Source organism: Crotalus tigris, unplaced genomic scaffold, assembly GCF_016545835.1.
Source record: "Crotalus tigris isolate CLP2741 ecotype Arizona unplaced genomic scaffold, ASM1654583v1 scf7180000024436.1354646, whole genome shotgun sequence".
Taxonomy (NCBI): domain Eukaryota; kingdom Metazoa; phylum Chordata; class Lepidosauria; order Squamata; family Viperidae; genus Crotalus; species Crotalus tigris.
This window is the reverse complement of record NW_024100605.1, coordinates 885217-913017: the sequence shown is the minus strand read 5'-3', so window position 1 is coordinate 913017 and position 27801 is coordinate 885217. Positions and strand designations below refer to the sequence as shown.

At 38.2% G+C, this 27801-nt stretch overlaps 1 protein-coding gene across 3 annotated transcripts in view; it reads right to left on the bottom strand.

Annotated features, from left to right (window-relative positions):
- Window positions 1–7443: 7443 nt before the first annotated feature.
- The window catches only part of CHKA (choline kinase alpha), a 32936-nt gene continuing 12578 nt past the window's right edge, over window positions 7444–27801 (bottom strand). For 2 of the 3 annotated variants that reach the window (XM_039331268.1, XM_039331270.1), the window contains exons 3-12: window positions 24061–24114; window positions 19492–19605; window positions 18973–19106; window positions 18136–18240; window positions 16453–16511; window positions 15393–15480; window positions 13386–13494; window positions 10613–10719; window positions 9291–9372; window positions 7444–8587 (exon numbers count right to left, since the gene is read on the bottom strand). In XM_039331268.1, coding sequence (XP_039187202.1) covers window positions 8528–8587; window positions 9291–9372; window positions 10613–10719; window positions 13386–13494; window positions 15393–15480; window positions 16453–16511; window positions 18136–18240; window positions 18973–19106; window positions 19492–19605; window positions 24061–24114 — 912 coding nt within the window. In that variant the 3' untranslated portion in view covers window positions 7444–8527. The other variant, XM_039331269.1, reaches the window with a different exon arrangement.

The window sequence follows — 27801 nt, the reverse complement described above, 5'->3', positions numbered from 1 at the left end:
CTCAGTCAAGCCTCCTTTCAAGGTTAATTTTAAGGTGTTTTCACTTTTAGTTATTCCTAGCAGAACAGGGATTTTGATATCAGCAAAACAGTTGTTTTGTAGCCTCTTTTGAATAATGGAGTAGAAGAACCTGACAACAATCTCTCCAAGGAGCCTGGCAAACTTTATGAAATTTACTCAGTGCAGTATTTATAGCTTGTATTTGGCCACTCTTTTCAGCTTCTGTGGGAACATAAACTTTGCATAGCCTGCCGCCTCTGATCTCATGCCTTGCTTTGCCATTCTGCCCCAGGTCATTGTGACTTACCGGTACATATCCTTGTGACCAAAGTGGAGGTGTGGATGGGACCTAGAGTTTAAACATGAGGAGGCATAGATGTCTCACTGTCCTGTTTATCACTCTGTTGAAAGCCAACATGAACTCAGTGCTCTCAGTTTATAGATTCTGACTTCAGTTGGAAGTATTTTGATTGTACCTCTTTTCTATAGCAGCCATCGCTGGAGAATTGCCCTCCATACAGTAAAAATCCTAGCATAACCTGATACCTGAAACTCAAAGCACATTTTTGCTTCCTAGCTTTTCATAGACTTTTATCAGGGCCAAAAAACAATCTTTCATAGCCACAGTAGCCAACTTCTTGGCTGTCTCTTTCTTCCCCAAAACTGTTTCAAGAGAACAAAAGCTTTTTCCCTGGAGAAGGAGGAGTGGTGTAACCTTTGGCTACATGTAAGTAGCTCTATTCAGAAAGATCTTGCTTAAGAGAGACAGATGCAGATTGTCTGGGGAGCAGCTGTCAATCTGCAGTTCTAAATGCAAAGTAAGAGGTGCTTCTTCACTGTTTAAATTAGGCTTCATGTCAAGATTCCATGTCTCCATTTTGAGCTCCTTACTAGCTCAGTGAGGGCAAATTTTGAAAAAGAGCTGAGCCCGAATCTTGGTGCAAAGCTTGCAAGACATATACAGTATGAGTTCCTATTGTTAACATCTCCTTTATTGCAATAGGTTTGCAGGAATTGCTGAGATTTGGTTGACAGCATTAGGGAGGGCAGATAATCTGTGTGCAGAGAGAGTGCAGTCAAAATTGTCAGCCTGCTTTTATTACAGATTCTGGTTTCCTGCTCCTTTGGCCTGCAGTATGCCACAGCTTGCTGTGTCCAAAAATGGAATGGACTGAAAAAATACCAGAACAAGATTTTGAATAAAAGCTTGCTTTAATTCAAGTCTGATTTGCTGGGCAAATTCCAGCTCAGATCTCTGACAGGAAGTAGCAGGGAGAGACAAGAAATAGTTACATGCTGTGGATATGTGTGTGAATGGACGCATATGTACCTACTGTATATATGTTTCATCACACCGCCTGCATCCTGATCCATTCCTCTTTCTACTAATTCCCACGGTCCTTGTGCCATTCCATCCTGAAACTTTGCTATGACAGCAATACAAGTGGAATTAGATGGCATTTTAAAGAGTAGGGCTGGTAGCGTGCTACAGCCTTTGAGCCAGGCTGCGCTGTCACTGAGCCTATTGACAAAATATGGGCATTGTGGCAGTGAAGAACGTTAGCTTAACTGCAAGAGCTGCTTCCCATGCAACACCCTCCCCCTTCAATTTTCTGGCTTTATCGTTTATTCTTTCAGAATACATAAATAGGCAAGATCTCCAAACTGAAGGGTGGGAAGGGGGATATCTTGCCTCCAGATTTAGAAGAGAAATGAAATGTACAGAAAGCCAGTTACATCAGGTTCATTAGAGCTGGTGGGAAAAATAGTGAGGCTGGCTACCAGCCATATTTTCTGGTTTAAAATGGGTGTCGCAGTCTGTAGAGACTTAAAGTGTTAGTTATTCAGAGTGGAGTTTGCTGGATTTTTTTTTAAAATGCATTTATATTTATAATAAAATGTAACCCCCACACTGATTCTGACGTGCCTTTCTTTCTTCTCTTCCAGTCTAAAGTGAAGCAGAGGTTGACAATGCCATCTCCGTGTGGGTCTATTCATACATGACAAATGCTATGGTGCATTTACCCTGATAGTTTGTTTGTTTATTTATTTATTTATTTATTTATTTATTTATTTATTATTAATAAAATTTATATGCCGCCCAATCCCTAGGGACTCAGGGTGGCGTACAAAATTAAAACAATAAATATAACAATAAAACAGTAAAATAAGTGCATTCATACAGCATGTCCCAATCGTATCCCGGCCCCCCTGGGGACATCAACCCCAGGCCTGCCGGAATAGGAGAGTTTTAATGGCTTTCTTAAAGGCCAGCAAGGTGGGAGTAGTTCGAATTTCGGGGGGAAGTTGATTCCACCAGGTCGGAGCCACCACAGAAAAGGCCCTTCCCCGAGGGCCCGCCAGCCGACATTGTCTGGCTGACGGGACCTGAAGGAGGCCCAATCTGTGGGACCTCACCGGTCTCTGAGAACTATGTGGCAGTATGCGGTCCTGTAAGTAACCTGGTCCTAAGCCATGAAGGGCTTTAAAGGTAATAACCAACACCTTGAATTGCGTCCGGAGGCCCACAGGAAGCCAGTGCAGCTCGCGGAGGATAGGTGACACGTGGGTGTACCTTGGTGCACCCACAATCGCTCTCGCGGCTGCATTCTGAACCAACTGCAGCCTCCGAACGCTCTTCAAGGGTAGCCCCATGTAGAGCGCATTACAGTAATCCAGTCTTGAGGTGACAAGGGCATGAGTGACCGTGAGTAGAGCCTCCCGGTCCAAATAAGGCTGCAACTGGTGCACCAGGCAAACCTGGGCAAAGGTTATCTTTATATTTATGCTATCATTTATTTAATGGGACAGTCTTGTTTTCTTTTCTTTTTTGCTATTCAGTGTCTGGCTCCAGTCCAAATGATGATTGATTTGTTTGTTCATTCATTCATTTTTCATCTTTATTACTTTATAGGTAATTTCAGCATCTTCCAGGGCTATTTCTTTGCTTTGAAGCATGGCTACTGAATTTAGATAACAGACCCCAGACATAAAAGAGAAGTGTGTGGTTTCCTTCCTGTGATAGGTGAAATGCACATCTATGTATGCTATGGGGAAAGAAGCAAGAATGCAGGTTGGTAGGGATTTTAAAAATGCTTTAACTGCAAATTCTAATAACCAACAGCTTTAACTGATAAAAGGGCAGAAAAGTTGAAGGCCTGAAAGAGCCTTCAAAAGAGGAATTTGGGTAGCAGTCAGTGATAAAGGCCATAGTGCTTGCAACTCCAAAACCTAATCCAGCAGTTTAGAAAATGGACTCTGTCAATACAAAGATTGCTTGTTTGTCTGATTCAGGTTATTTTATGTTCCCTGCAAAGCCAGATTGAATACTGTACTGAGCAACTATCTTCCCATTGCAGTTAAAAGTTAACGTCAGTCAACTAATAGACTCCTAAGAACACTAAACTCAGCAAGGAATTTATTTTTGCTGAAATTAACAGGAGACCATCAATATTTCTTCATGCATTAATCAACACATATTTCAGCTCTAAAAGTTGAATTCAGTGCCTATAAAATGGGATTCTGGGAGTATTTAGCTACAAAATGGACTACATGGTGAAGAATGGATTTGAACAAAGAACCTGTACCACACTGAGTATACTAAATTGCTTTATAAAGACAACCTTAAATGCTCAGAAGGGAGGAACCATAGACCCAGTGGTAATTAATCTGGGGTGAGGACACATTAATCTTATCTTTAAATTAGACATGAACTTGAAATTACAAAGCATTTACATGGAGATTTTTTTCTTACATTTGCACTTTCTGATAATCAGATTATCTCCCCCATGGCTATTTTAGATTCCTCTTGGATAAAATATATAAGGCTATAGTGCCCAAATAGAGTTTGAATTTTTCCCCTGTAAAAAAATGGCAGTTTCAGTGTGGGAAACAGACTGAAATTACAGAGGTTGTGATCTCCTCAAGATAGATTTTGCTTATTCATGTATTTGCATTCTTAATGTATCTGATTTTTATTCACGGTTAACTAGTTTGGCTGAGAAGTAATTCAGACTCTGCTAGGGAAACAAACAACAACAATAAAAACTTGAGATGACACAGATGTGGGTCTTTCTACAAAATAATGTTTTAATCTTTGGTTTTAGTTGTTCAATCCTTTCCTTTCCTCTTTCTCATGCCATTCCGCTCCTCTCCTCTCTTTCCTTTCTTATGCCATGCCATTCCCCTTCTGTTCTTTCTTTTCTCGTGCCCTTCCTCTTCCTCTCCTCTCCTCTCCTTGAATAATCCACCTCTTTCCACCTTCTTTCTTGCTTAAATGACTGAAATACTCTGCTTGACCCAGGATGCTTCTCTCCCTCAGTGACTCAGGATCCTGGAGACATGGGCAGATGCCCCTGAAGAGAAAATCAACATCCTCATCTTCATCAAATTAAGCATAGATGATAGCCAATTAGAGAGGTGATTTATCAAACCTAGGTAATACTGGATGACCAGGTACCCTTCTGCAAAGACCAGTATCTTATTGAACTACAGCCAGGATAATTCACATCATCTTGTAGTAGAAGACAATTTCTGTAGATGCTGAACCTGAAATGGATTCTTTCTGATTCAGGAAGATTTAGGGCGCATTCAGTCGGTTGAATGTGATTTCCTCTAGGCAATGAGGTAGCACAAAAATATGCCAGCAAGACTTGTTCAGTTCCAATAGTTAATTATTACTTGGTAATAAGGCTTGGTCATAGCGCTATCCATTGGAAGACACGATAAGACACAACAATTGGGTTTATTTCTGGTTGTCAGGAAAAAGATGAACATGGTTTGCTCTTAGTAGGTGTTCGGCAGTAGTTGCAAAATGACTTGGGAGTCAGCAGGCAACCCATCCTTTGAACCAGCCTTTATTAAAGCAGATAAATGGTTTGCTCTTAAAATGGAATGGGCTGGAGCTGAGACGAATTTTGAAAGAGCCATGTCAGGGGCTTATCCTTGAGGTGGGAGAACAAAAGCTCTCCAGAGCACTGTGGGAGAACAAAAGCTCTCCAGTTCCTCAGTTGCGATCATGTCCTTCCCTTCTATTGCTCGCTGTTACCTCCAGCTCATTTCTTCTGCTTTCTTGCTCTCATATTTTCCACTTGCTTCCCTGTCTCTCTCATACCTTCTTTCCAGCACTTTCTTTATGGCTCTTCCCTCACCCTCTCGTTTGTCTCTTGCACTCTTAAGCTTTCGACTTGCTGACCTGCCAATTTCTCATTCCTGACTTCTATGTTTTGCTCTCTGTCTGAAACCAGCAGGTGTGTGTCTTAAAAAGTCATTGAATCGGATTCTATGCAAGCTTCCCAGCCAGAAATATTTTTGTTGGTATCAGATGCTTTTCATCCCTCAGATTTTTTTTTCCACTGACAAAACTAAAGAAAGAGGTGATTACTTTGCTTCTCTTCTTTCCCTTTAAGGATTTAGAAAATCTGTTTGGAAAATTTTGACCTCTCTCCGGGAAGTATGGGGGTGGGTGGGGAGGGACTGGGGAACTGCAAAGGGAAGCGGAAGAAAGATCACCTCTTTTCTTCTACTGGAAATTTCATGAGAAGATCTTTGCTAGGTTAGCCTCGTAAAGAGAAAAGGAATTGCACTCAACACATTACATTACATACATTAAGCTGAAGAAAATTGCGTGCAGCTGAATAATTTGGGACTCTGGGCTTGGAGGTCATAACAGGGGTTTCACTTTTAAAACCTTGCATTGCTTCTGTGGAATAATTTTCTCTTCCTCACCATAGTTTCATTGATTTGCCCTTTTTCATATCAAAGGAAGTATCAAAAGAATTTTACATACATAATTTCTCAACATAAACCAATTTAACTCGTTCTAAAATCTAAAGGCATGGGTTTGATCTGTATTTAAAACTGATACATGCTATTGTGTTATTAACAGCCTGTTTGGCACCATCTCCCTTTCATTTCTTGGACATTGGTCGTTAGTCAAAGCTGTATTATTGAATAGGAAAATAAACTGAACTGGCAGTAATTTAGATTCTTCCACTTCAACTATTCTTTCTCTAATATGCCAATCAGATATCCAAAGTGCTTTCACTATAAGGATTAAAATGGCAGTATTTGTAGTTTGAAGTGATTCAGTCCAAAATGTACAAAATGGCTACCAATGAAGGAATGGCAAAATTCAAGAATAGAAAATAGCAGCTTTTGTGTGATTTTCAGAGCCTCCTGAAATTGCATTGTCAGAATTCAGCTTCTGGCCATTTTGAAGTAAAAATCAAACAATGGAGAGTAAGCCTAAAACAGATTAAAGAAAAATATCCCAGTCCTCAAATCCTTGCTCTGTGCTGAACAGTATTGCTCAGTTTATTTCTTGAAACTCTTATTGATTCTCAAGCCCTCCATTAAGCCCATAGCTTTCTGCAAAGGAGAAGTTATCAGCAGGGGAACCTGATGATCATTTTGAAGAGTGGAACCCCGTGGCTCTCCCTGCCTCCCTCCACCTTTGTGGCATTGCAATTTTGATGGTGGCTTGGAAGAATTTATGGAGGGCACTTTTGACTTCCAGTACAAGAGTATGTACAGATGGTAGAGGAAATGGTTTAGGTAGATTCCACTACAGCAATGTTCATGCTGTATAGTACAGGCCTTATTGTCAAGTCCAATTCTTTGAACATTTAATTCAGAAAAGGACCATTTTTTGAAAATTGGCCGTAATTATGCAAAACTGCAGAAGCTGGGAATCATGTCAAGGGTAACAAGGTAGCAACTGACCATCTTCTGTATATGCAGTATCCCAGCTTTTCAAAATGCAGCATATTTCTGGATTTAATTTCGAGTTAAACCCTTCATCCACAATTTATTTCACTAAATGATCCCTTTTGCTTTTTACTATTAAGAAATACCTGTATCTATGACCAATTATAAAGCCTTATTGCACTGAAAGGCAACCCCCCCCAAAAGTTATTACTCCTAGAGAAGGGGGTGAAGAAGATAGCAATCATAGAAGTTTGCTTTGAGTTCTGAGCAATAATTAATCCTGGTTTACTGAACAAGGTCACCAAGATATATTCTATTTTATAAACCGCAGTGTTGGATTTACGTATTACTATCAAGCAGTGGTGGGATTCAAATATCTGAACAACCGGTTCTCTGTGTGGATGCCATTCTGGGCCTGGGCAACAAAAACTTAGCCACTGGTTCTGCCGAACTGGTGCAAACTGGCTGAATCCCACCACTACTATCAACCCATATTATGTCAATCCATACTAAAAACAAACTTGTTTAGCACAAGGTAACACTCAGACAAGCTATGGTTATCTGTAAGGAACTGCAAATATGTTCATGGCATTTGTGTGTTAACATCACATACATACTGGCATTCTTTCTATCTCGCTGAAGATGCTCATACAAATTAAGCACATTGCTATAGGACAGGGGAAGTAGAACTCAAGACTTGAAGCTGACGAAGTAATAATCAAATATTACAAGAAAAAGACTTTAAAAAGTTTATTTGTCCAATACAAGTTAAGCAGAAAGCACATCAAATAATAGTTAGGAGATACATTTTCTAGATGCCCTCACAAAACTTACACTTATTGGAGATTTCACATACATAGTTCAATGTACTCTTTGCACAAGAAACATCCACTTAACTGTTGGAAAGGTGGCAGGGTTTTAAACAAGGAGCAGCGTGCCCCCAACAAGGCACCAGCCTGCCACCACTGCTCAAGTGTTCCTCAGCTCCTCCCTATTTTTCGTTTGCCCCTACTTTTCTCCTTGTAGCAAGAAGCAGCTGCTAGAGGAATTCAAGGCACTCATCCCATTTCTGTCACCCTGGGGAACTTCTTAGAGAAGAACAATGCAATACAACATGACTGTTACTGAACATCCTGGATTGAAACTGAAATAAGCTAACAGGAAATAGCAAGATTTGCATGCTCCATTTTATGACATATCTATACTGCCTTGTTCTCCAATATACCAGAAAATGAAAACTACTGCATGAAAAGAGAAGCAGAAGCTCTTTTGAGTTCTTTTAGCCCAGTATGGGTTAGTGTTTTTTTTCTGAACAGCTTGACATACACCTGTCACATAACAATGATCTTTGCTCAAATAGTTTTCAGCAAAAATTCAGTGTAATCATTTCCCCTTAACCAAAAAAATAAAAATAAAAAAATAAAAAAAATTAGAGAATTGGAACTTCCCCCTTAACTGGTAGCTTATATAATGCATTGTCAATGTTAGTTAAAAAAATAGATACCCACAGTTAACACTTCTTGCTTTTGAAATAAGGGATGGTTCACATTAACACTCAAGGTTTCCCTCATAATACCTTCTAGATTTAAAACATTTGATATTGCACTGTTATATTATCCATCAGCTATCAATTTGCATTCCAGAGACTTATGAAACTGTAAAAAAGTAAACAGCCATTTTGTGCAGTCTTCAGCATTGCATCCGAGTAGTTGGAATTTGCAAAACCTTCATTACAACTACAGTAGCCTAAGCACAGTGGAATTTCTGCCCAGCTGCCTTCCTTATACAGTACAGTAACTGATTGTCCAGTCTTCAACCTTCACACTTTGAGTTTCCTCTTCTGCTCAAAGTACGCATCAAATCTAGAGAGCGCATAGTCCTAAGTAGGAAAAAAAATACTACAGTTGAAAAGACTGAAGCTCTTGCAATGTGTCCCAATTTCAGGGAACAAGCATTATCCTAGAATTTCATGCAGAGCTATTTGTATGATGGCACTTGGTTCTCTTTTGCAAATAATTGTGAGCATTCCAAGTGATGCTAAGAAATCCTTCAGCATCGCTTAGGATGGGAATGAAATATTTTTTCAGATATTAATTCCTCTTTATTGATCCTTGCTATGACCTGGATTTATAATTGAATTTATGTGCTCAGCATAAGTATAAACTAGATTTTGAAAATAAGTCAAAGGTCAAGCTAAGATCAATCAAAATGATACAGTTAATTGACATTTACTGTAGTATCATTAAGGCAGTCAAAGCCAAGTTGCTGGTGATAGCAAGTCCCATGGCTTTTTAATGACAAGGTGACCTTCATTAAATGCTTGATGAATCAAACGCTTACTCACACTTGTTAATAACTGATTTTCAGGGAATTTAGATCAGTGTGAAACAAGTAGGGAGCCTGGACTCTTCAGATGTTATAACACTAATTCCTAGCATTCCTCATCATTGGTTATGCTGAAAAGGCTTAAAAGTTCTGCAAAACCTACAAAGCTCCAATTTCGCAACTCTTTCTTACACAGGAGTAAGAACTATGTGAAGGACGCAGATGCTTAAAAATGTGAGTCTTTTTAAAAGGCATACCATGTATCCAAACTCAATAGATGATATTTTTGCCTGTATAATGGACCACAGACCCCAGAAGATATGAGATGCAAGGGCAAACCTGCCAAAGAAAAACATAATTGAATACGGTCAAAGTATGTTTTGGTATCAAACACAGAACCACCCTTGCTTCTCTTGACTAGAATAAAAGGGATAAGGACAATACATGTCCTCCAGCTGAACTCATCACCTCTCCTGGCATGATACATGATGTGGGATGGTGGAAGCCCCCCCCCATACCTGGAGGGATACATGTTATTCTCTCTGTCCTAAAATGTATAATAGAAACAGGCTGTTCATGTTCTGAAAAGCAAAAGAAAATGGGTTGTCTCCAACAGGGAATGGACAGCTTTATAGAGAAAATAACCCTCAGATATCCTGGACTCTTAATAATTTGAAAGGCTATTTTATGTGGTCTCTAAATTTATATAATGAAATTTAGAAGATTGGGTGTTACCAGCATTCAGCACCCATATAATTCATCTGAGAGACTGACTATCTATCTATCTAGAAATTTATTTCGAAATTTATTTGCTGCCCCTCATCAAGTATAAGATAAAGCAGATAAAAATTCTGTTTTCCTACTTTTATATCCTTCCAAATACCTCTGTTAAACAAATCCCAAAAGAAACATAAGACTGTTTATTTCCATGTTTATTATTTTATAAATAAGGTGGCAAACTTATCAAATACAACTTCCTCCTATTTTCCCCACAACCACCACCCTGGGCTGAGAAAGGGTGACTGACCCAAAGTAAGCAAGCAGAGTTTCAAAGAAAACATTCAACTGATGTTCCATGCAATTTTTTTTTTATTTTCTAAGAAATCCTATCAAGCCTAGGTAGAGAACAAAGATACTCTTGGGAATAAAAATAATACTGGAGGATGGGATCTTGCTTTTAAGCTCATTAACTTTCCATTTAGTTTTTAATCAGAGTAACCCTTTAAAAAATAGCGGAGGCACCTTGATTAGCATCAAGGAGATATCCAAGGAACCAGATCACATATCCTCAGCTAGTCTTTACCTGTGGATGCCTTCTCTGTCATGTTTCTATGCTTACTGATCAAACCAGATGTTCTCAGAGCAGATGAAATTAACCAGCTTAGAAAAATCATTACAATAGTCTGCATGCTGCCTTATATGATAAGTAAAAAAAATGTACTAGTTTAAATTGGACATTAAACTAAACACTGAGGAATATCTAGTTTAGAAATGCAGGGACAGTATACTCTACATATTAACCGGGGACCAAGATTTATAAACAGGATTACATATGATTTTGAATTAAGAAAGAGTTTACCTGTTCACTTCAACCAACATATCTTCTTCTATTTTGGATTTATCTTCATGGCTCAGATTTTCAAATCCACTTTGAGATGCAGATAGATAACTGGTGATGAAATGGAGCTAAAGGCACAAAAGTGTTGTCAGAACAGCAGTGGACTCGCTTAATACCAACATACTAAGTTAACATAATTTATTAGAATTTCAGTGTAATTTAAAGCACTTTTTAAAAAAACAGAACTGTATTCATTTTCAAGTTCATACTAGAACTAATATTTGTATTTCAGTTCATTCAATATTTGTCTACACAATTATTAAAAATGGGAAAACTGTGCCCACCTCCAATATATTTCTGAACTTTAACACCTAATATTTCTCACTAATTAAATGAATTTTGAAAATGTATTCTAGGTATACTCCATTATTAGGTAGGTAGGTAGGTAGGTAGGTAGGTAGGTAGGTAGGTAGGTAGATAGATAGATAGATAGATAGATAGATAGATAGATAGATAGATAGATAGATAGATAACCTTTATTGCCATTTTTTCCTGTGGGCACAATGGCACACATTAAAAATGAAATTTAGTTGCTTCTTTTCAAAGTGTACACATACACAACACATTTAAAGCATACTATATACCAGGGCTTTTCAACCTTTTCACCCATTGTACACTTTTAGGATAGGGCAGCATCCGAGTACCACCAGTCGCCTAGCAAGGTGTCAAAAACTTGACAAAAAAAAAAAAGTGATAAAGTACAGGTAGTCCTCGACTTACAACAGTTCACTTAGTGACTGTTCGAAGTTACTTTGGCACTGAAAAAAGTGTCACCCAAGCCACAGCTGAGCAAGACACCTGCCTGCCCACCCGGCGGCGCTCTTCCTCATCTCCAAGGTTTTCATTGTTGTGAGCATTTCTTTTGAGGATTGGCAGCAGGGGTGAGATGGGGGGAGTGTTTGTTTTTTATTCCCCCCCCCCGTCTGCTTGGTGGTTGCAGCAGGTTTTGGTCACTTCACATGATCCTGGGCACTGTGACCATCATAAATATGAATCAGTTGCCAAGCATCTGAATGTAAATCACAAGACCCTGGAGATGCTGCAACATTCCAGCTGATCAGCGCTTCGCTTCTTCTGGGCTCAGCAGAAGCGCCAGGATCAGTGCTGCTTTTCAGCTGATTGGTGTTTCTTCAGGGCTCAGCAGAAGCACCAGGATCAGCGCCGAGCTCTAGCTGGAGCCTGGTGCTGATCCTGGCGCTTCCACTGAGCCCTGACAGCCCTGCAGCTCCAGCCATCTCTCGCTCAGGCTTCTGCGGTGCTGCCACCTGTTCAGCTCATTCCCTCCCCCGCTACCACTTTTCAAGGATGGTCGCATACCACCTGCCAGGTGCCAATGTACCACAGGTGGTACCCGTGCCACTGGTTGAAAAGCCCTTCTATATACAATGTGTGTATAGACCTAAACCCTTACATATAAGTAACATATAAATATTAATCATTGTCCATCTTGAATACATAACGGAAGGAGGAAGCCTTAGAGTTCACAAGGTTAATACTGCATGGAATAAAGCTGTGACTGAATCTGGATGTTCTGCTTCGGATACCACAAAGCCTCCTCCCAGAAGGTAACAAGGAAACCATGTTGTGAAGAGGATGTGTAGTGTCCTGGACAATCTTGCGGACGCTGCTCAAGCAATGCTTATGTGCTATATTCTGGATGGAAGAGAGGGAACTGCATTTCCATTAAGAAAACTTTACTACTAGGATTGTAGGATGAAATACAGAAATCACCCATTACAGACTTGTTACCCTAGAACTGGGGAATCTGTAGTCTTCTAGATCAGGGCTTTTCAACCAGTGGTACGGGTAGTGGGGGAGGGGAATGAGCTGAACCGGTGGCAGCACTGCACAAGCCTGAGCAAGAGATGGCTGGAGCTGCAGGGCTGTCAAGGCTCAGCGGAAACACCATCCAGCTGATTGACACTTTTTCAGGGCTGTGAGGGCTCAGTGGAAGCACCAGGATCAGTGCCAGGCTCCAGCTGGAGCTCGGCGCTGATCCTGGTACTTCTGCTGAGCCCAGAAGAAGCATCAATCAGCTGGAATGTTGCAGCATCTCCAGGGTCTTGTGATTTACATTCAGATGCTTGGCAACTGATTCATATTTATGACAGTCACAATGTCCCAGGGTCATGTAAAGTGACCAAAACCTGCTGCAACCATCCAGCAGATGGGGGAATAAAAACCAAACACCCCCCCCCACCCCACCGCCAATCCTTGACAGAAATGCTCACAACAATGAAAACCTTGTACAGGAGAAAGAGCGCCGCTGGGCGGGCAGGCAGGTGTCTTGCTCAGCTGTGGCTTGGGTGACACTTTTTTCAGTGCCATTGTAACTTCGAACAGTCACTAAATGAACTGTTGTAAGTCGAAGACTACCTGTACTTTATCATTTTTTTCCTTTTTTGGTCATCAAGTTTTTGACACCTTGCTAGGCGGCTGGTGGTACTCGGATGTTGCCATATCCTAAAAGTGGTACAATGGGTGAAAAGGTTGAAAAGCCCTGTTCTAGATGAGCTATCATTCTACAGCCAACATAACCAATAGTGAAGGATTCTGAGAATTTTAGTTCAGTAATTTATGGAGGACAATAGTTCTCCATTGCTATGTGATTAAGAAATTCAGTTTGGCAAGTTTTAACTTGAAAATGCAGAGTAAAGTTGCAATGTACAATTTTTGAGGTTCAGTTTGAAAGTAAAGGATATTATAACTCAAGGCAGTTCTTTTTATTGCTTACCTGCTGCTTCTTTGTGGGATAGTTCATGAAGTTTGCTTTGAAGAATGGATATTTTTCATGCACGTAGTCGTACATCCATTCACAGAAGTGATTAGCAATATCAAACCCTCTAGAGTGAAAACATTATGAATATGTAAGAAATACATTCGGCTCCAAAAGTTATATTCTGAAGCATTTGGGGACTATAAAAAGAGCTGTGCTGGATGAAACTTAACTTCTGCCTTGTCGGTATTCTATTCTGTGGGGGTAGATAGCATGCTCCATGACATCACGAAACAATGTAAACTAGTGTGACCAGTTGAGCTTTCTCTCTGAAATTATTTGATGGGGTGAGGGCATCCTCTTATATTGGTTGAGAAAGTTGGGAAGATGCTTTAGAAATAAGTGGGAATGGCAACTCTTACAAACATTGTATATTCTTTTGAACATTAGTCCGGATCTTTTAAACCTTTTTTATACCTATTTAACAGGGTTTTTCTTTTTCCCCTTCCTTCCTTGTCTAATTAGTATTGCTCCTTTCTTTATCTACCATATACATTTTCTTCCTCTTTCTTTGTTCTCCTTGCCAGCTACTCCTTCCTTTCTTTCTCCATCTCCATTCATGGTTTTTTAATTTACTACTACCCCTGCTGGAAGGCGAGAGGGGAATTTGTGAGAGGGCACTTGAGTGTTTGGCTTCTGGCAGTGGTTCATGTAAGAAAAAATTATTAGTAAATGAAAAGAAGAATCAATTTATTTTAAAAATAAGATGCTAGTTAAAACTGTCTATAAAATAAGATGCTAATTCAATTAAAGTTAGTATTTTTGGTCTCCTTTTCTGAATGAGCTTCTGTCAGGTATATTAGAACATATACAGAAATTTATTGGTGGGGTGGGGATGAGAATCCTTAGGACTGGGTTGAGTTAAGATTAGACTGTACCTGATTTCCCCCCCATTTTTACAAATGTTTTTCTATCTGCTTTTCTTTTAGGGAGATTGCCTTAAATTCCAAGTAATCCTTCCCTGGGGGTAAATTTAGTAGCTCTGAGGAACTTAAGCACAATTGGCTGTATAGTCCACTATTATATTGACCTCACCAGCCAGCAGGGTTGAAATCTTGTCATTAAAGGCTAACAAAGTTCATAAATGATGTTATAACTAATTCAGTCTATTAAATAAAATCAACTTTCTATTCTAATATATCTATTTTGACTGGCAGATGCATATGATGTTGTTATTCAATTTTCAAAAGTATACATATTTTAAGACTAATCCTTGCCAAGACTTGCATTTTTAACCAGAAAAAACACTTATATAAATCTTTCTGCCTGAAAATTATATTACTCCTATCATGATTTTAATTTTTTTCCCAACAACTAAATGACATAAGGACCCAGCAATACTTAGATGCTATAGTATCAAGTAACTGAAGACTCAGCAAAATGAAGCTGCCACCCTAGGATGTCAGATTGTTCCAAGATCAGAACTATCCTAGAACTCTAATTCCCAACCCAGATACATATTCATACACATATATGTCAACAAAACTGACATAACAATCAATTAGTTTAAGGTCCTATAAATCTCAGAGGATATACCTTATTCTCTAAACAGTGCAAATACATTTGCAAACTGTCAGTTTGGGTATCAATTTGACCATGAAACACCATCACTAATAAGCAAACTAAATAATGATTGAGAAAGATCAACAGAAAGAATTGCTATTATCTGTTATTTATCTTATAAAGTAGCTTTACCTTAAAATTTGTCACAAACATTTTGAACAGATGGACTTTATATGTACATTTTATTAAGTTAGTTTTAGTATAAATTCATTACTCCAATTTTTTTTGCAAAACACCTTATTTTCAGATACTGTATTATTACTAACTTTTTTTAAGCAAACACTGGTAATCCTGATGGATTAACAGCAAATGGACTATGTATGCAAACAGTAGTTCACACAACTAATCTGGCATTTGTTAAGCTTGTATTTTTATTTATTCAAGGAGAGCTCCAACATTTACCTATAATTGTAACTGCTGTATTCAAAGTCAATAAGCATCAGCTTTTGTTTTTCAGAATCTTCTCTGCCATCAAGAAGCAAGATATTTCCTGGGGATATGAAGAAGAGAAGCAAGAGGCATAAAATGATTTGTGCAAGCTTTCTGAGGAAATTTCAGATCATTACATTGGAAGTGGGTCCATAGCTTACATAACAGCTGAATTATCCTGATTCTTTAACACTAGAACTACGGATGTTCCATTAGCAAAATATATGTATATAGAATGTGTACATGGCGATGGAGGAAAATACATAAAGGCAGGGGAGGCAACCACTTTGGGCCATTAGGACCCTCCCAGCCTACTTTCAACTTTGGGCAGGGTTTCTTTACATGGGCTATAAAAATCCACACAGCACTAAATGGCAGGAAAGAGATACCATCAAAGCAATTCTAATTCTTCACTGCCATTTTGTGGTCACCGCAATTTCCCCATTTTCTCTGCCCACCCTTAACTGCTACAGTTTGGGTGAGGATATAGTTTTGTATCTTTTCATGGAAGGCTGCATCTGAGAGATCTGTTCTGAAGCAAAGAAGACTTGTGCAAATATCTTGAGCAGGTGCACTCAACTCCGGAGTCCATCTCAAGAGTAAGCGTGCCATTAGTAAATAGCATGTGTGTTATTTAAATGGTGGCAGAAAGAAGGCATTTATTAGGGCATTGCTGGAGTAAGGCAATCCTGCAATCTTAATGACTATAATCAAAATGAAGTCCAAGCTATTTTCACACACCAAACCCCATTGCTATACTTCCTTAGCTTTTAAACTTTTCATTCTAAGAATTATCTTTGGAACTAGCTACAAATAGACCAGATTTTAATCTTCTCGTAATCCTGTTGTACAATACTGCAAGAACATTTCTTTGCATTTACCTCCATGAAATAAACAGAACATGTTCACCAAATAGAACATGAGCTAAATTTAATCAATTGTTTAGATATGAACATTTGCTTTGCTATAAACTGTTATTAAGTTATTAAGACAATTACAACTGTAAAAAAATGCAAAGACAATGTTATTGTACCTTCTTGGCAGTCATTATGACAAAACACAACTGGAGATGGAGTAGCTTCAAGTAAGGATCTAGGGGAGAAAAATCCAAACCATTTTTTAAAATTAAGGGTATAAATACAGAAAGACAAACAGTACTTTTTACATCTCATCTCTTGAATATATTTCTACCAACTATGTCTTCTCCTATACGAACCTATTCAAAAAACTGTTTTTGAATGAAAGTATTTCCTTTCTACTTTGTATTTCCTCAAAGTAGGAAACAACACCTTGACCTACTGTATTCTTAAACACCTGCTGGCTTTATTCTCTCTCTTCCCATGATGGCACAGTAGTAAGGCAATGAGAGCCATTTGGAGGTCTTGGAGAGTCAATTATTTTCTCCCTTTCTTCAAACCAACATTTGAACAAATATTCTGAGAAAATCTTAGGACACTTGCCATAATTTAGCTGTAAACATGATCCTAGCTCTGCTCCCTGCAAGCCACCTCCCTCCCCCGTGCTTTATGGTCTGATAGCTACACTATGCACAACTAGCACAATGGCTTCTTCTAATTAGAACAAGTAAAAGAGGTATGTTGAAATATCATTTATAGATGCACCGTTTAGTGAATGAGGTTGACAGAGCTATATTCACAGCTGAACAAAGTTTGCTGACATTTCATGTCATGTCAATGTGCAATGAGGAGAGGAGAGAATTTACTTTCAATTTATTTTAATAGACTGCCATAGACACTTGCTTGGCCTCTCAATATTAATGGGAAATGTCACTGAAAAAGCACACTGGATATGCAGTGGAAGTCCTTTCTCTACCGCTCAGATAGGGCATCCTACAGTATAAGATATCTCCCTCTTCCAGTTTCAGAGGTAGGCTTAGAACAGGGGTGTCAAACTTGCAACGTCACGTGGTGTGTTGTGATGTATCACGACTTTTTTTCCATTGCCGGCAATGAGGTGGACGCGGTTTCGGCATGATGCATCCAGCCTGCAGGCCAGCAGTTTGACACCCCTGGCTTAGAAGACTCTGATTGTGCTTTCCATGGGAGAAGATAGCCCCATCTCCAGTTTTAGAATGATGAGCCAAAGAGAGCTCAAAGGAAGCACTCTTGAGAAAGTTAGGATACTGGTGATTGCTGTTCTTTAGAGCAGGTGTCCATGCCCCATTCATCAGTATCACCTTAAGCCAGCTGCCCCTTTAACAGATAGCCTACATGACAAAAGGAAAATATACACCTGTATTAAGAAGATACCTATGCCTGCTCCAGCACCTTTTAATCAACTCCTGAATTCAGTAGTCTATTTTTTCAGAATCACATTTGCTTGAGGTACAGTAACATAAAAAAGAAAAATAGGAGTTTAGCTGAGACTGGAGAAGCCCCTTAAGGAACCAACAGGCACACTTATACTTCAGAGCAAGGCAGGACCAGATTTTGTGTTGGAATGATCTCTTCCCACAAGACTATTGTAAAGAAAATATTCCATTGTGGAATGCAGTGTCTAGACAATGAGAAAACATTGGTACAAATAGCTACAACGCAACTATATTCTTAGGCAGCTAAATATAGATTTACTAAACATAGAGACAACATTAAAAAATAAGTCATAAAAGCATTACCATTTACATTATAGTAATTAAAAATCAATTACATAACAAAATTATGAAACTAATGTAAACTATTAAATATTAGAATAATACCTTAAGTTTTTCATTTCTTGAGGCAAGTTGTAGCTGAGAATCTTGTTCAGTTTTCTCACACGTGACTCTCTGGTAAACTTGATTCTCATGACTTGGTTCAAGTACCTGTATGAAGATTTTATTGTATAGCTAGTATTCTAGGCAAACATGTACAACCCTTTGCTCACAATCATATTCTGAAAGAAAAATGTAACTAGAGAAACATTTTTAAGACATTTGTGTGTCTCATATTAGATAAACTTTCTCATAAAACGAAAAATGCTATTCATTTTCAACCCACAGCAAAGGCACTGTGTCCCACATGTTCTATCAAACTGCTCTGATCAACCAGTAGAAATATTTTTTGTTATTCACAGTTTTGACCTCTGGCCACCTTCCATCCCCATTTTTTTGACCAGTCTCAACGATATATCCCACTGGGTTGCATCCTCTCCCCAATCCTCTCAGTGCCTACCATTTCCCAGTGTGGCATATCCTCCTGGCCTTTCTTCTCCTTCACCACTAGGCTTGCGCTCATGCCTTATCTTGCAATCCTGCCTTCTCCCTCCCTCTCTCATCTACCGCCAATGACCTTGGCTTTTTTCTACCCATACACTCCCTACATCGAACAACTGTGTTTTGATCCATAACTGAAACAAAGCAGTGCTGTTTTGTCTGGATCTAGACAAGACATGTTTCAGTTCTGGCACTGAACCACTTGAAACCAGCTGTTCCACGCCAAACCATTCTGCATATCCTTCCTGTATCCAGCTTAATTACTCTGTATGTTGAGTAGTGCTACTTTTAAGATGCTTAACTGTCATATTAAAATAAAAAGACAACATTTCTATTGCTTACTTCTCCATGGTTCCAAAGAGCCACTTAGGTTCTTTATTAAATGGCATTTTCATTCCATGAAATTTAGCCATTTTTTCAGCTATTTCTGCTGATATATCTGGCACACTTAGTTCCTCGGTATCCAACTTTCTGCTCTGAAATATATATATAGCAAAAAGGACATAAATGATGAGAAATAAAGAATCTACCAGGTGAATTACAAATCTGCTAATAAGGGAACTCAAATGAGGACCTAACGTATTTTTATTTTTCAGTGCCGTAATTTACTCTAACAGTGATGTTGTCTGTTCTGCTACTATGAGGCAGAATACTCCATCATGTATTTCATTAACTGAAATGTGGTCAAAAATGATTACAGAAAACCCGAGATCTAGTTTACATTGTCTACATATTGCCTAATCTAATAATAAAACAAACCTATTACTATGTCTTGGCAAATATATAACTTTCGTCTTTATTTGTGCTATACTGACAAATTCAGTTTCAACTACCACCACACAGCTTATATCTGGTACATACAGGAATGAATTCCTCCAGACGGCCTTGTGGGAAGATTCCATAAAGTTTTGGTCCAAGAGCTCTCTCTGCAAGAATGGCAAACATAACACTCTCCAGAACAACAGCTTCTGCACCCTATGAAAGAAAAGAAAACTAAAGCTGTACAAATATAATCGATGTAAATCAAAACCTCAAAATTTATACTGCAGAATAAATACAAATTAAATTGGAGAATAATTATGTGGCAAAATAAATATAATTTACACCTAGTGTAAACTTTCAAAACTTTCAGACAGACACTTACAGATCCTTTTACAATTAATGGGGTATTTCTTGTTGTTTATCATCCTAATTATAGGAAAGAATAATCTAATTGTACTTAAACCAAATTCCAGATTAGTATTTTTGGCTATTCATTTGCAAACTGGCTTTTTATAAACAAAGTACAATGAAAATGAGAAAAAAGAAGCTTCTTCAAAATAGGGCAAGATGGGAATATAACATTTCCCTTAGAGAAGAGGTAACAATATACCTATCTCATGCATTTATGCTAACCAAATAGCTTCATGTTTTTGGATTACAATTTCTATTAACCTCAACCAGCATGGGAATGATTGCAGTTATAATCCAAAACATATGGAAGGCTCCAATTTTGGAAATTACTCTATGTGACATCCTGGATACTGTCCCAAAGGTGCTTTTTCAGGAGGCAACTGGACTTTCTTGTTTTTCTTTGAAGACATTTCGCTTCTCATCCAAGAAGCTTCTTCAGCTCTGACTGGATGGTGGGGAATGAAAGGGTTTATATTCCTTGCAGACAGCTGGTCATTTGCCTTCTTTTAGAGAGTCCTTGAGGCCATCAGCTTTGTGACCTTCTGGCAAGCAAAGTCAATGGGGAACACAGATGCACTTTACAATCATGTTACTAACTTATCAATTATAGTGATTCACTTAATAACTGTGGCAAGAAAGCTCATAAAATAGGGCACAATTTAATTAACAACTGTCTTGCTTAGAAATAGAAATTTTTGACTCAATTGTGGTTTTAAGTTAAGGGCTACCTTATGTGAATTCTTAGGAATACATACACTCAACCTCTTGAATAATAAAAACCTTAAAACAATCATACTTAATATTGCTCATTATACATATACAATACTATCTTTTTTGCTGGTATTTCCAATAATGCTAAAAATTGAAGCCTTAAATATATCCTTTACCTTTTGCTAATTTGAGGAGGCCGCGAAGATGTTCACTTATATTTTAGCTCTCAAATCTAATTGTAATTAGTTAAGAAATACTTCGGTAACATACACTCCTTTTAGTTAATTTGTTTTTATCTTAACAATGATTAATCACACATTTAAAAAACTAAGGCTAACATACTAATGATTTACTCAAAGGCTTATTTGAAAGAGATTAAAGCACACCTTCTTAGGGACTGCTGGATGAACTGTGTTAATTTTTAACTTTAAAGTTATTGGCCTAATTCAAACAGAGATTTCAAGGTTATTCTTTCCATTTTAGTTAGCGTTTATTAGAAATTATCACTATTGCTGGATGTATTCAACCAAATAAGTTTATCTGGAGCCTTAATATAGGGTATGCCAATTAGCTCTTCTCCAGAAAGACATAGTAATTTATATGGTCCAAACACAATGCATTCAAGGTATTTCTTCATGAAACTTTTTGTGAAGGTTTGTTTACAGTTCTGCTCAGACATGTCCTTCATTCAGATAATGCTTTAGGGGCTGATGCTTAGTTGTACTTCTCAGAATGGAGGTACCAGTGAACACAAGCAGGTATTCAAGCTAATCCATTCACATGCACATCGGACAATGCAGGAGAACAAGCTGATTATTTAAAAAAGAATCTCAGAAGCCAAAACCACTACTACTAATTTTGAGAAACTGAAGAAAGAAAACAGAACAGTATTTCAAATGAAACAAAATCAGATAAAACAGACATGAAAACAGTACTGAAAATGTTCGGATTCGTTAAAACTATGCATCCTTTCATTTAAATAAATGGATTTGCTAATATACACTAAAACAATTGTTTTATACAGTTAACTGCTGTTGATGTAGTGAATAGTTACAAAGTTTATCTTAAATTTTCAATAGAATTGTCACAGGATTTACCTTTTGACATGTAGGCTTACCTGCCAACTAAAGATAAATGCAATGTATCTAATGAAAACTCCCTCAAACTATCTAGGAAGTCCCCCTAGTCCTGATTAACCAGACAGGATCCACAGAACTTTTGAGTTCAGACATCTGTGTTTTATATCTATGCCCTTCTTGCTGCCTCTCCTGGAAAGTGACACATGGCAGGCTTCAGTGGTTAATGCTGGGGTATGTGTGTCATCTGCTTTAAAAGAGGCAGTTAGTTATCCACTCTGTCTTCAGAAAGCCATCACTGGACTCTGAGGAGATAGGCTGGTGGGAAAAGTTCAAGAGAAGGCAATTCCTTAACTTAACAAGGCTTGGACTGGGAGAAACCAAGCTGGGTGGATCCTCACCTAGGGACATGTGGGATTTGGTTAACAGCAGCAATACAGACTGCCAGGATTGCTGTCACTAAGTGAAGCGGTCATATGACATTGACTTTTATGACTATATCGCTTGGCGATAGACATTCGAGTTCCAATTAATATTAACTGAGGATTATCCAGGGCTTTTTTTGTCATAGAATGCCCAGAACAGAGTTCCGGCACCTTTTTTGGATGGAACCTTGTAGGGTAGGCAAGACAGGTTGTATGACACATGTGAGTTCCGGCATTTTTATTTATTTTTTATTTTTTACAAAAAAGCACTGGTTACCTATAATTTTGTTAAGGTTATGTCCAGTGTTGAGGTCCAGATGGAGAACAGGCTTCGGTTCAATTTTAGTAAAACTGAGTATATGGGCATGTTGACACACACACACACACACACACACACACACACACACACACACACCACCCCCAGTTCTGGAAACCTTCTACTTTAACTCTGAATGGGGCAGCACTAGACAAAGCTGGTGAGCAATCTTAGTGTCCTCCTGGACTCACAGTTCCTGCTCAAATTGCTGGGGGCAACTATGGCTAAAAGGGATCTTGCACAGGTTCATCTTGTATTTCCCTGTTGACCAGGAAATCGTTCTCACAGTAGCTCCCAATAAGCTGACCCATACCATTCAAAGTGTTCGATGTCACCTATAAAGCCCTACATAGCACTACCAGGATGTGCCTGTCTCTAGCTGTTTCTGTTTGCCCACCAAGAACTAACAGGTTCCCTTCTATCAAAAAACATGGAAGTTGTGTTTTTGCTGTTGTAACTCTTGCCCTATGGAACAATGTCCCTCTGTTGATCAAAGTTACCTCCAGCCATCTTGTCTTTACATAAGACATTCAAAACCTGTATAATCCTTCAGACGTTTGGGCCAGGGAGTTAAACCAATGCTGTAGGAGTATCTGTCCCATTATCTTTATTGATTGAAAGTGGAACAAGTTTTAAATCCTCAGTCATGTGTTATGTTGTGAAGACTATTTTGGATCATTGTTTGAATGTTTATTTTGTAAATTATGCTTTTGTTTTTACAGTCATGTTGTGAGATAGGCAATTGTATATATTGTACAAATAAATGAATTATTTCCTTTTAGCACACGAGTTGTATACTTCTACATAATTAAGGCTTCTCATGAATTTGGTGAAAACACTATCTTGAGGAGGTGGTGATGATCTCTTCTATTTTCATACTTGGTAGGATACAAACAGGAGTTTAGTACTAGATTGGAACTGTCACATCTCTTGTTTTTGCTACTAAATGCTTCACGAGTTGAAGTTTTCTTAATACTGCTGGATAAGGAAGCCTTGAGAGTGCCTGAAAGCATTTTGGCTCAATATACTTGCTTACATGAGCATCTGTAGTTTTCCCCGTAACAGCTACAGCTGGTTTTTATTGACTACAGCCGGTTGATGTTACTTTTGAAATACATTTCAAGGTTACAGTTCTCTTCCCCTGCACTTTTCTCCAAATAAAAGTCATTTAACATGTGCAGTTAAAATCCCAGTCTAATACATGTTCTGTATATACTGCATTATATGCTTCATTTGATTGGAGGCAAGCTGATATGAATATATTATCAATCTTAATTCTAGGACATCATCCTTATATATTACTCCTGTCATATGTCAGAATCTTTCCCAACAGTTTCTTCTTTTCTCCAAAACATCTTTTCTGCCCTAGCTCCTGTTGCTAGTAGTAAAGATAAGGAATGGGGATTTGGGAATTACCATTTCCCTGATGTCTCAAACTGACAAACATCTTTTGGTTTAAGGGAAAAAATTTTGGTTAAATTTTGAATCAATTGAAAGCAGATTTTGTAACAAAGTATTGAAGAGAAGCATACCACAAAAGAGCCTATGCCAAAGGAAGTTATTTTAGCTCTTTTATTCTTGAGAAGTACTTTTTTAAGATGTCCCCACCTCCAACAGAGAAGGCATATTCAAACAGTTGTGGAGACATGGATAAAAGGCAGGCATATAGCAATTACACTGCATGTACTGTACTAATCAGATATAGATATTCAGCAAAGACAGTACTTACTTGTAAATCATTTTCCTTTTGAGCCTGTCCAGATCCTCCTTTATTACAGGACCTCTATGAATGAGAAAAGCCAACATTTCCAATGAGACATTGAAGACTAATATGAATCAAGTTAATCTGTAGCCACCACAATGAGGAGAGCCAGGGAAGCCTGCTATATTTAGAATGTATATTCAACAATTATATTACAAAATATCAGAGATTTTGATGGAACTCCTCTCTTATTTACATGAGGTATCACTTCAAATTATTCAAAAAGCATGTGCCATTGAACTCCACTAACTCCACTGTGTAAGTCTGCCTAGGGTAACAGACAGACATGACCATTATATATGAGATGTAGTCATCTCCTTGTCTACCAAATATTCAGATATGCAAGAATATCTTGATTTTGGAATATAAATGAGGGTATAGCATCAATCAGGTTTACTACACATATATAAATAGAGCAACACAGTACAAACCAATTATTACAGGAGCTACTACTAGATACAAAACCTAGTGGAAGCATTATCTATTTGTATAGGTAGAGAAGCACTCACTTATCCCAGTAACCATTTGTTGACAGATGTCTTTTACACTGTAAAGTAACAATATTTTAATACATTTTAAAGACGATCACCAATTATGTTTCAAGGCAATTTAAGCAAATCAAAGTAAAAATCAAGGCATTTCAGACCTGGTGGGCAGCAGGGTGTTTCTTAACATCTAGATCTAAACATGTTCAAAAGTTTCAGCTTTTGTATTAACGTCTGGCTCAATGGCACATGCTTTCATTGTAGCTAGTTTTAAATTCCAGCAGAAAAGAAAGCTTTGTAATCCATTAAGGCTTTCAAAGCTATGAAACACATAGGCCTGTTCCATTTCCCAGTTCCATTGAATATAATCATATATGGCATTTTAATGTAATTTCCAATGTTGTAGTTCTAATAACACATACGTTTAAAACCAAACTACATTTAAAGGCTGCTACAGAAAGCCTTTCACTAAAACTATTTAAAGATGATAATGGAACTGAGCATAGTTTTTATTTTGTATTATACTTCTACCAAGTAACATATGAATAACATATTCAAGAGTTGTGCTACAAAATTGTTCAATTGCTTCAATATGAAAACTTTTGTCTACAATGAAGTATTTCCATTAAAACACTACATTGGCAGATACTCATACATTTATCTATAACATTATATTTAAGCAAAGCAGAGATTTTTGTGAATATTCACAAGGGCAATCTTAGAACTGCATATTAAGTAAAAATGTTATGCAATCATTAGGTCACTGCCACTAACTGACAATCACTGACTGTCTAACCTGTTGAATAACAATCAAAGTTATATATTAACCAGAAGTATTTCTGGCTTATTGCTCCTTTTTGATAGTACAATCCATCAGAAGCAAACTGGATTAGAGAGGCTTTTCCCAGAATTTTAACAGGTGTTTATTTTAACTTACATGTAGTCTTCGACAATTGTGACCAGAATTTCCATTATTAGGCAAGGTGATTGCTAAGTGAATTGTGTCCGATTTTACAACCTATTTTGCCATGATTGTTAAGCAAATCAACATAATTATTATATGAATCATGCGAATCTGGTCCCCTATTGACTTTGGTTGTCAGAAATCAGCTGGGAAGGTAGCAAATGAAGATCACATAACTCTGGGATGCTGCAACGGTTGTAAATAAAAACCAGTTGCTAAGTACCTGAATTTTAATCATGGGACCATGGGGAAGCTGCGAAAGTCATAAATATGAGCACTGGTCATAAGACACTTTTTTGGTGTCACTGTAATATTTGTCTCTAAACAAATGGTTGTAAATCAAAGATTACCTATACCTGTACGATGCAAATATGGAAACTGGCTAGTATTTTCAAATAAGCACATAATGAACCTAGCTAACATGACTGAGTTTTAATTTAAAGAAAAATGGGGGAGGAATATAATATCCAAAACTTTTCACTGAAAGAGAATTGTACAGCAGTCTTGTAATCTGTGAGCCACACATAATGCTTAATACAGGAATTCTAAAATCAATGGGATTTGCTTCTAAAATTTTAGTCTAGAATTAAGGTGTTTCAAATTGCTTCTTAGTATATTTGAAAACAATGAAAAATCATTAAGCTGAATAGTCCTATACCATTTTACGTTACAGCAGTCATATGCCTATATTACACTGATGGCTTGCGTTAATATAAAATTGTTTTGAAAATTTGCTTCGGGAATTCCCGAAACAAAAATATTCAGACCAACAGAGTCACACTGCAGTTTACATGCTGTGTGCATAAAACAAGCCTATTTTCTCAACTTCCAAGAATTTTTTTTAAAAATTACTGTACGGTTCATGAAAAAAAAAACCTGAAAGGGACTGTAGTGAGATGCCTCTAATGGCCTGATGCACTAGTGCAGAGGTGTCAAACTCAAATTTCACTGAGGGCCGTATCAGCATTGCGGTTGCCCTGGGGGTGTAGGGTGTGTGTGGCCAGAGTGGGTGCAGCCTACTGGGTGGATGTGGATGGAGTGGGTGTGGCCTACTGGGTGGGCATGCCCAGTTCTTCATCATTCGTGTCAAGGTGCCTATGGGGGCCTGGGCCGGAGTGGGACAGATCTGAGGGTCTCTGGCAGAAGGGGGTGAGACCGGGGCAAGTGCCAAGGCATGGTCTACCGGGGCAAGTGCCAAGATGGCCACTACAAAATTGTACATTGGCTCCCCGCTGGCCTGGGCCAGGGCCAAGGCAGCGGGGGCCGTTCCCTCACTGTTTCCAGGATGGTTTCGCAGGCCACATGAAATCACTTTGCAGGCTGCATCCGGCCCCTGGGCCTTGTGTTTGACATGTCTGCACTAGTGCAAAGGCCAGAAATTTGTAATTACCTATTTAGTATAACCATATATTTAGGAATTCATGCTTTCTGCTGGGAATGTAAGCTGCTTAAAGATTTTCATGAAGTCAACCAATTTGCATGTGAACTTGCAAAAATGAATATTTCTCATACTTCTTTTACCACTTTTGGAAATTGCTTGCTAATTACCATATAGCTACAGGTAGTCCTCGACTTACAACCACAATAGAAAACAAAATTTTGGTTGGTAAACAAAGCAGTTAAGTGAGTCGTGCCCGATTTTATGACTTTTTTGCCACCACAGTTAAACAAGTCACTGCAGTTAAGTGAATTACATGACATTAAACAAATCCAGCTTCCTCCATTGACTTTGCTTGTTAGAAGCCATCTGGGAAAGGCTGCAAATGGCAACCCCATCGAATGTGAATGTGGCAACCTTCGTAAATGTTGCCAAGCAACTGAATGTCGATCATGTGATTGTGGGGATGCTGGGATGATTTTAAGTGTGAGTACCAGTTATAAGTCATTTCTTTCAATTCCATCGTGACTCTGAATTCCATTGTCACTAAATGAATGATTGTAAATTGATGATTGCTTGACAGGTTTTATAGCATCAGGTGACTTTCCTTCAATCATTAGCAAAATAAACATTAAATACAAGTTTAAGGACTTAAAATTTTTTTTGGGAATAAACAGCAAAAGGGTGATTAGAACTCTCATTTTGGAAAGTTACAGACCAAGGGTCCAGATGGATTTGAAATAAGATTTTGAAATTAATTATAAGAATCCTTTCCATGGGAAAATGCTATTTCTTTGAATTCTTAAAAAAAGATAGGATTGGATTTTGACAGGTGGAAACTAAAGGAAATCCGAAGGTACTAAAGATTACAATTCAAGGAA